Below are 10013 nucleotides of genomic sequence, written 5' to 3' on the forward strand. Positions count from 1 at the left end.
GCCACTCAGTGTGTGTGTGTGTGTGTGTGTGTGTGTGTGTGTGTGTGTGTGTGTATTAGTTGTCTGCACTCTGGGTGAATTTTCTTTTATAGTTCTCAAATCCATACATATCTGTGGTTCTAGTATCCCATGCCTGAAATAAATTGCTAAAAGCTGCCTTTACTCTGAACTAAGTATATAGTACACAAAGAGTCTGTTCATCATAGTCTTCCTAAGTTAGACCTTGTGTTCCATCCTAATGTTGAAAAAATTTTCCATTAAGATACCAGTCCATCACTTACAGAGTTTGATTAAAAATGTACATATTTAAAAAGAGTAAATTATAAATGTCATGATTGGGAAACCTATGAAAATTCCCACCCGATACTCTTTGTCAAAAATCTGTTTCTACTATATTCAGAGGGAAGATTAGGCCAACTGTGTTTGTGTATATGCCAGTGTATATACACAGCAGAGTCCTGTTTCAACAGTTGGTTAGAACACAGATGGCTTAAATTATCACCTCCCAAACATAACTCTATAGTTCAAATCCAATTCAGCAAATACTTAGTGAGCTTCTACTATAGGCAAAACTAAAAGGCAGGCATATTCTCAAATGTTTGTCACTACAGTCTTGACTGCTGCAAAGTCTTAGCACTTTTCTGCTAATGTTGACAGTAGTCATATTAATTGGTGACTGATGCTTCCAGATCTGTTCAGGAAGTTAGTGACCCTTAATCAAAAACACTGCCTAGAAGATGGGGACAAGGCTCAGGGGACCTTAAAAACAGAAGCTTTTCTGTTTTTGTAGCATCTAAGAAAATATGCCAGGTGTCCACAAACCGAGGAGCAAGTGATTTGGAGGTCCTGGGGTACAAATGAGCACTTACTAACCCAGCCCTAGGAATTTCATTTTCAATCATATTTGTTCTTTACTAGGTAAGAAATATTTCCGCCCAGATCGTGGATCTGCCAGTGCCAGCCTTGCAAGTGGAAGTAAGTATATGGTTCTGCTTTTGATAGTGTGTCTCTGTGTCCTGAGAACAAACTTGAGGAGAAGCTTGTAGTGTAAAAACCAAGATTTTTAAAAACTGAAAAGACCCTCATTTGTATTATTTAGTATTTTCATAGTTAGAACTTGTTTCATCAGAATCTCAAAGATTCCATGCACTCGGAATCTTATAAAATTCTTGAGCATTTTCTTATTTTGACATAGATGCAACTCTATTGAGTTTTTAAACAAATCTGAGCTGCATTTAACTGAGTTTACTGAGGTGACCCAGAAAAATGAACAAGTTCATAATATTAGCTTTCTCTGTCCCAGATGTCCGGTTTTCAGTCAAGAACACAGGGCTACTCCAGAACTCTACAGTCAGGGAAAATGACACTGGAGACCAAAGGCCAGGACTATGGGCTTCACACTCAATTTGAAAGTGGTGTCAGTAGGAACTTACAAATAAGGACAATCTGGGTGGAATGACATGAGGACTTTTTTTTAAAAGCCAGTGTAAAGAACTTTTATTGCAATAATAAAACTTGAAACTCATATGTAGTGCAGGGGAGGTGGATGGGAAGTAAGCAGCAATAATTTCTTTCACCAAATCACTACACAGGACAACAAAGGAATAAGAGGAGGGAAAAAAGCCAGGAAACTTTCAGCTCAGCAGGGGGAGGTGAGCATCAAAAAACAGGAGATGCTGAAGCTGTGATGACCAGCATCATTTTCTTAAGACAACACTCAAAGATTTGTCATGATGGCTGGGCTTTCATTGGGTTTTAAGTGTCTACAAACAGCACATTCAATTTAAACTTTTGATTAAAGTTCTTAAAATTTAGAGAGTGGAGCCTGGATAGCTATGACATAAAAATCCTGAATATATATTAGAAAAAAAACAACACAGGATTGGGGGGTGGGGGGAGAGCGAGGACACGAAGAAGGCTTCAGAGGTCTCTGCTGGCCCTGAGATATGGATACCTATAGTGTCCAACATCGCAGTGAAAACAATTTGCTTTTAAAAGGCAGAGGGTTTAGGGGAGAGTGGGATGGGGCAGTGGAGGCATGGGCTCTCCCCTCCCCACTTCAGTTTTGGGTAGGGCTCTTTTATTTTGATTTTTTAATTTTTTTTAAAATATTTTATTGATTTTTTACAGAGAGGAAGGGAGAGAGATAGAGAGTTAGAAACATCGATGAGAGAGAAACATCGATCAGCTGCCTCCTGCACATCCCCTACTGGGGATGTGCCCACAACTAAGGTACATGCCCTTGACTGGAATTGAACCTGGGACCCTTCAGTCCGCAGGCCGGCACTCTATCCACTGAGCCAAACCAGTTAGGGCTTGGGTAGGACTCTTAATTCAACCCAAAGACATCTCTCAACTTGGAGATAATTTGGCCCTCAACAGTGCCTCAAGTCTGCTATGGCTTTGCAAGGCAGCAGTAAGAATGTTTAATATATAATAGATAAAAATTTCATCCAAAAAAATAAAATAAAGATTCTTGCATCCTCCACACACCAATTCCTAGTCTAAAGTCAACTCATTACCTGTGCAGTTAATACTTGAGTAATATGTAATTGGAAACCTAGATCCAAAAGACTGAAACTGAATCTTCACCCCAAAACAAAAAAGAGTAACTTGAGGTTTATGGCAAGTAGTTTAGGTCAACACACATACGAAGAGAAAGGGGAAGAGCAAAGCTGGGTGACAGAACACATTCAGTCGGAGCAGATGTTTATACAAAGTGTAGTGCAACATCAGGAAAAGCTCTGCACAGATTCGCGTGTGCGCGTTGGCGCCAGATCCCTCCACGGCACATCCAAGCACAGGGAGCTCAGGGAGTAGGCCATTCCTGTCATTCCAGTTTTAGAAGTTCTACGTCAAAGAGAGTGGCATTGGGTGGAATGATGCCTTGGTGCCCAGTGGCACCATAGGCATAGTCTGGGGAGATCGTTTGGCTCTCTGACCCACACTCATGTGGGCAACCCCTTCCCAGCCTCGGATCACCTCCTGCCTGCCTAGCATAAACTTAAAGGGCTTGTTTCTGTCCTGGGAGGAATCAAATTTCTTTCCATCTTCAAGCATTCCCACGTAGTGCACGAGGCAGATCTGGCCATGCTTTGGGAAGGTGCGCCCCTCTCCACCTGCACTCCCATAGCAGCGGGCGGTGGCAGGCGCGGGTTTGGTGAGCAGTGCAATGGACGTCAGCGGCTGAACCGAGAGCAGACCTGGAGACTGTGAGGCTTTGCCTCCTCCCTCTGCGCGATGCCTCGACATGAGGATCTTCATGGCCTGGGTTCAAATGTGGCTTTATTACTTACTATTTCAGGAACTTGGTTCCATTTCTTAACCTCTCCATACCTCAGTTGCCTTCTTTGTAAAATGAGGATTAAAATAGTGCCCACCTCAGGGTTTCTGTGAAGATTAAATGATAATATATGTAAACGATTTGAATTTATATCCTAATGTAAATTAGCCATAGTAAGCCACGAAACACACACACACACACACACACACACACACACACACAACACAGCATCTTGTATGCCAAAAGCTGTGCTTCATGCTGTGTTTGAGAGGAACAAAAGGAACAGCTACCACCAGGGTACCTGATCTCAGACACTTTACAGTCTAATGTGAAGTAGGTGGGGAGGCGGGGAGCAACATATAGACCTTACTAGAATGTCAGTTCCTTGAGGGCAGAGACTTTGAGGGGTGTGCCGCCATATCCACATCGCCAGCACCTGCAATATTGCCAAGCACAGAGATCACTGCATATTTTATGAATGAGTGAATGCTGGAAACAATAAAAACATTGATAAGGGAAATGGTACAAATATATCTGCCAATGTAGTTCAAATTATTTTGTTTGAAGCCCTTGTCTGAGAGTAACAAATAAACAAGCCACAAACCACCCTGAGTGATTAATTGTACATGCCCAAATGAGGAGATGGATTTAGGGCTAGTTCAAGAGCCTTAGCATGGCTGAGTCAGGTTTTGTATCAGTCTTTGCCCAAGGGAGTTAGCTCTGCTGGGCTTCTAATTAATGAAGTCAGGATTATAAAGTCTCCTAAATACTTGTTAATAATTTATACATTTTTAAATTGTATTAAATTGTAAGCCTTAGAATTAAGAAAACTTGAGATGTTAAATTGTTCTAGGCCAAAAATAATAACGACATGTATGGGTAGTGACTATGAGACAGATACCCGACACACCATCCTGCTCAATCCTCACAATAACCTCATGATAGGCATATGAGTGTATCTTAGGCACTTTACACATTAGGTTTTCAGTAAATAGGGATTGAACAAATGAATAAATATTCCCATTTTATAGATGAAAAGACTGAGTTTCAAACAGTTAAAAAGACTTGCTTTAATATCACAGCAAGCAGCAGAGGCATCTCTGCTTTCACAGTGTCAAAATATGATCAAAATCATAAATTACAATAAATAAATAATAAAAAAGAATTCCAACTTAAATCAAGTATGTACAACAGTAAAAATTAGCAACTGGTAAGATTGTTTTACTGTATATGGGTTCACTGTCTATCTGTGGCCAGGACACTATCCTAGAATAAGCAGAGGGATGTAGAAGGCTTGGAAAACATTGAAAGGAGCAATATTACCTTAGGAAAGGGGCAGGGAATGAGCTTTCATGTGGAGAGTGGTTAAGGAGAGGTGACTATTCTGCCACTTTGGCTCTGAGCAGAGGGAGGCAGAAGAGCATGACAACTGTGAAGGGGGCAACTTAGGGCTCTGAATAAAAGGATCAGGGAACACAGAAAGCCCATGATGCATGCGCTTAGTCAGTCTCCCAGTCTTGCCTGATGGTGAGAACCACAGGGAGTGAGTTTGTGAAATGCAGACTCTGCACCCTCACTTTTTGGTTTGATATATTTGGCATGGAACTCAGTTGCCTCTGTATGTTTGATTATATATTTTATTTTCTTTTTTTCTCTTTTTTTAAAAATATATTTTATTGATTTTTTACAGAGAGGAAGGGAGAGAGATAGAGAGTTAGAAACATCGATGAGAGAGAAACATCGATCAGCCGCCTCCTGCACATCTCCTACTGGGGATGTGCCCGCAACCCAGGTACATGCCCTTGACCGGAATCCCGACGCTCTATCCACTGAGCCAAACCGGTTTCGGCGATTATATATTTTATATTAACTTGATTTCAAAGTGAACTGGATGAACCTTTCAGTAGGAATTTTGGTAGTTCTGAAAGATTTCCTATGTGAGGCCCCAGATAAATATTTGTCAAAAGAAGGAAGGCAGTCTCCTCCTGTCCTTCCAAAATGGCCTAGTCCCCACATGTGGGCTGTCAGGTACCTCAGAAGCAGTGACCATGTGGAAGAGAAGAGCAATCAGCCAGAAGGGTAGTCAGATTTTCTCAAGGTGATTTAAAAACTTTGGTGCCAAAATTTTTAGTGGACTTTATTTTTTTCATTTGTAGAAATAACACTGGATGTATATAGCTTCTATGTCCACAGATAATAATAGCATTGGTATTGCTATTTGCCAGACTATATATGAATAAAACTGTCTTGGTCTCTCTCCTCATAGAGTCTAGTGGGAAAGGCAACCCCTCCCAAAATAAAAGGAAAAATAACAAATTTGTAAGTTATGACTAAGTGCGGTGAAGGAACATACAAGATGTTGAAATAGGGAAAGATGGGGGCCAACTTTGGATAAAGTGGTCAAAGAAGGCTTCTTGGAGGAGGTGACATGTGAACAGAGGCCTGAAAGAAGTGAAGGAGCCAGCTTTAGGAAGAGTTGGGGTAGAGATGGAGGGAGGTTGAGTAAGCTGCCCCCTGCAAAGACCCAGAAGTATGAGAGGAATGGGTGAAAGATCAGTGTGGCCAGTGTAGTGAGAAACAGAGTAACACAAAAGCAGACTGGAGAGGTAGACAGGGACCAGATGACAGAGGGTCTTATGGGTCATTTTGAGAATTTTGATTTTATATTCTAAGTGATTTGGTGAGCCCTGAAAGACGCTTATTAAATCCAATGTCCATTTAATGAGGTCACAAAAGCTGTGGTAGAGAAGATAGATTGAAGAAAGGCAAGAATGAAAACAGACCAGTTTGGAGGCAAGAAGCATGAGAAGATGATAACCTGGATTAGATTGTAGGAGTGGAGATAGAAGTATATGTATTTGATATCTATTTTGGAGGTTTGGCTCTTAGGATTTGCTAATGCTCTGGATGAGAGTGGCAAGGAAAAGGGAAGAATCCAGATTAGCTCTTTGGTTTACTGTTTGAGCAAGTAGGTAGATTAGTGGTACAAAATGGATCAAATAATATCAAAATGAGGAAGACTGTAGGAGATACAACTGTGTTGTGGCCCTGTAATGTCTGAGGTGCCTATAAAGTACCCAAGTGGATATATCTTTTAAATAGTTGTATATGTAAGTGTGGAGTTCAGAAGGGAACTTAGTAAATTTTTGAGATTGTTTAGTATATAAATGACATTTAAATCCATTGAATGATCCCCTAGGAAGAGAGTGTAGATACAGAAGAAAAAAGGGCAGAGGACAGTTCTGGAATGTGCCAATATTTAGAGGTTGGGGACCCAAGAAACAAAAAAAGGATACGACAAGGAGCAGTAAGTGTGTGAGAAGGAGAACCAGGAGAGTGTGGTATTAAAAAAACTAAAAGAAGATAATTCAAAACAGAGATTGATCAACTGTATCAAAGGCTTCTGAGAGATAAAATAAGAGAAGGGCAGATAAATGTCTATTGGATGTGGCATCAGAGATTTTGATAACCTTGTTAAGGACAATTTTTGTTATGTATTATGTATTGAAGCCAGATTGGAGTGGGTTGAAGAGTGAATGGGACATGAGAAAGGGGAGACAATAAGTGACAGCAGCTTCTTAGAGAAGTTTAGCATTGAGGGGGTAAATAGAAATGAGGTAGTAGCTAAAGAGACTAGTGGGGTAGGGAGGGCTTTTTTAAAGGCAAATATTAGAACCTATTTGTATGGTAATGGGAAAGATCCAACAAAGATGAGGAGTTTGATGATGGAGTCAAATGAAGATAACTTCATGGGTGAGGTCATGGAGGAGATCTAAGGGATATAAGGAAGCATTGCCATTTGCTAGGAAGAGAGAACATTCTACTGTTGAAAGTGTACCAAAAAAATAAGGATTTAGGTACAAATATATTTACACTTGTTTGTGGGGAGTCTACAAGGTACTAATCAAATGATTTATATTTTCTCCTTCAACTATGGGGCAAGATCATCAGCTAAGATTGAGAATGTGTGATATTGGGCACTGGAAAAGAAAGCCTTCTGGTAGATAGATATGAGCAGGATTTCTGAGTGCTAATCTCAAGTCTGAGATCATGAGTTTCATGTGGAAACAGTTAGCTGGGTTGTGTGATTTTCACCAGTGTTGTTACATTAGTGTAATGCACAGAGAAGGCAAATTGTGAGGCTCAGCCAGGGTTGAGGTTTTGACAAGTGAGTATGATGGATCAAGAAAGAGGAAAAGGAGTCTAGGGTATTACACCTGAGTGATTATCACAAGGGACCATTGTGTCTAAGCTGCACAAAGAAGGAAACAGACAGATAGAGGGTGATGGGTGGTGGAGGTTGATGGAATGGAGGATTAGATTATGTAAAAATGCAGTAATAAGACTAAGCCAATGAAATGGGAAGTGGTGGTTGGAGAGTAGATGTTTGAAATTGAGATGACAAGGGTACCACCTGTGTAGATGATGACAAAGTCTAGTATGTCACTATGGGAATGTCTGACTGAGGTGGAGTAAAGTAAAAGGTCATCAGGGATGAGGAGAATGACAAGAATCACAGAAGTGAAGTAAAATAAGAACCAATATCTACCTATAATGGAAGTGCTATTATTATGCAGTTAACAGATAGAAAAATTGAGGTTTACATAGGTTAAGTAACTTGCCCAAAGTCAAGGTGAGTAAATGCCAGAGTCAATTTTTTCTGACTTCAAAAGTCTTGGTCTTATCCAGTAAGCTTAAGCTATAGTGTGACCACAAATTCCTTTACTACAAATAAAGACATCGCCTCTTTAACAAAATAATAGCTAACATTTACTGAGCATATATATGCCAAGCACTGTTCTAAGGGCCTTACATGTGTTTAACTCACTTAATCCTTCCAGAATCTTAAGAGGCAGGTATCATTAGTACTCACATTTAACAAATGGGGTAAGTGGAGCTCAGATAGCCCTAGGTTAACTTGTCCAACGTCACACAGCTAGGCAGTGGTGAGGTCAAGATTCAAACCTGTATTCATTTAACCCCCAGAACCAGCTTCTTTCTCATCATGCTTATCTTGTTTTTCAGAAGGCCAGTCTCCAGAGAGAAGAAAAGATTTGTTCTTTTATTGAACTTCAGTTTAAAGAAAAGAATCCCCTTTTCCAAACCTGCTCATGATTTTCTACTGTGAAACCAGAGGATCTAAATACGACACGGTCCTTTTCTCTTTTTGTCACTAAAGAGCTCTGAGTCTGGAGCAAGTTTCCTTTCTCCCTAAAATTGTACACTTCTCTTCCTTTGCACCTATGCCCTATGGCAGGGGTTTTAAAATTTGTTAAGTGAATCCCTAGCACATAAAATCATTAGAAAAGCTATTCGGGGATGGGGAGCATGGAGGCCCACCTGCTTGCTCATCCCACCCTGCCACTGCACTGCACCACTGCTTTCCTACTTAGAAATCATAGTACGCTTACTCTCTACCAGAAGGATCTTTCAAACCAAGACTGACTGTGGGGTATTCTACGAGGTTGTCCCACTTTTCCAATTGAATAGAGATACCAGGATCAGTATTAAGCTTTCCAACCTTAACCAGACTGTGATCAGCTTCACTCCTGCCTTTACCAAAATCAAAATGAAAAAAATGGGGTGGGCAAGGTAATGGGTTGAGGCTGTCCATTCCGTGCATCCTCAAAGTCTGGAAGAAAACTGAAAAGGTCTCAGGCTGACTCTGATGAATGAAATAGTTTCACTTGGAAATTTGGATTCCTCACTTCTAAAAAAGTGATTCCTACTGGAATTGCTGAGAAATCCAAGGACTAACTTATTGGAAGTTAGTTAGCAAACTGCTTCATTCCAAGTTGGACCTAGAGTAAGTTTTGTATCCCAAACATTTCTTAGCCGCAGTTCCATGAGTTCCTGTCTGCCCTCAGTCTGAGGGTGAGGACTCTGGCATCTGATACTCCACAGGTATTCATTTGGACCTTGGCGGCACCTTGCAGCTTTCCACAGGGGCCAACCTAATTTACATAAACAACGTAACATTTCCTTTAGCTCTTTCACTGTTAGTGACATCTGGGAAAATTAACTTTTTTTCAGCACAGAACCTTTGGGGCCACCCATGTAAATAACACACAGTATCTTAGATGAACTAGAGGTGAAAGGAAAGGGTTGGTCCAAGACATAGCGGCAAGACCTCCCTGCAGATTGTTCCTAGTAAAATGACAGATTTCTCTAAACTCATTAATCTCTCTAATCTAGTAGACAACCTTGCGTCCACTGTGAGCTTGGTACTTAACATGTGACAACCCTGGAAGCCCCTGCAGTCAATGTTCCCCATTCACACTCAACTTGTTCCTGTGTACTGCGTAGAGGGTGAATAATAAAACTTCACTTTTCTGAATTGTGCTGTTCTTTTTTTAAAAATATATTTTTATTGATTTCAGAGAGGGAGAGAAAAATAGAAAATGATGAACAAAATAGACCCAGAGACATAGAAGCATGGAACAGACTGATGAATCTCAGAGTGGGGTGTGTGTGGGGAGATTAATGGGAGAATTTATATGCATATATGCATAGCCCATGGACACAGACAATAGTGTGTTGAAGGCCTGGGAGGGGTGGGTGTAGGGTGAAGAGGATCAGTGGAAAAAGGGGAGGCATCTAATATTTTCAACAATAAAGATACATTTAAAAAACATAAAGGTGTGCCCCACATTATTAAAAAGTTCAATATGTAAAAATCTTAAAAAACACACAAATATCAATGATTAGAGAGAATCATTGATTGGCTGCC

At 40.5% G+C, this 10013-nt stretch overlaps 1 protein-coding gene and 1 pseudogene across 1 annotated transcript in view; one reads left to right on the forward strand and one right to left on the reverse strand.

Annotated features, from left to right (window-relative positions):
- VGLL1 (vestigial-like family member 1) overlaps window positions 1–9620 on the forward strand; it is a 23076-nt gene extending 13456 nt beyond the window's left edge. Inside the window, exons 4-5 of the mRNA XM_014538934.1 lie at window positions 919–975; window positions 8309–9620. Of these exons, the coding sequence (XP_014394420.1) occupies window positions 919–975; window positions 8309–8352 (101 nt within the window). The 3' untranslated portion in view covers window positions 8353–9620. The remainder of the gene's footprint in view (window positions 1–918; window positions 976–8308) is intronic.
- Window positions 2769–3252, reverse strand: LOC102258902 (annotated as a pseudogene).
- Window positions 9621–10013: the final 393 nt, after the last annotated feature.

Source organism: Myotis brandtii, unplaced genomic scaffold, assembly GCF_000412655.1.
Source record: "Myotis brandtii unplaced genomic scaffold, ASM41265v1 scaffold206, whole genome shotgun sequence".
NCBI classification, from domain to species: domain Eukaryota; kingdom Metazoa; phylum Chordata; class Mammalia; order Chiroptera; family Vespertilionidae; genus Myotis; species Myotis brandtii.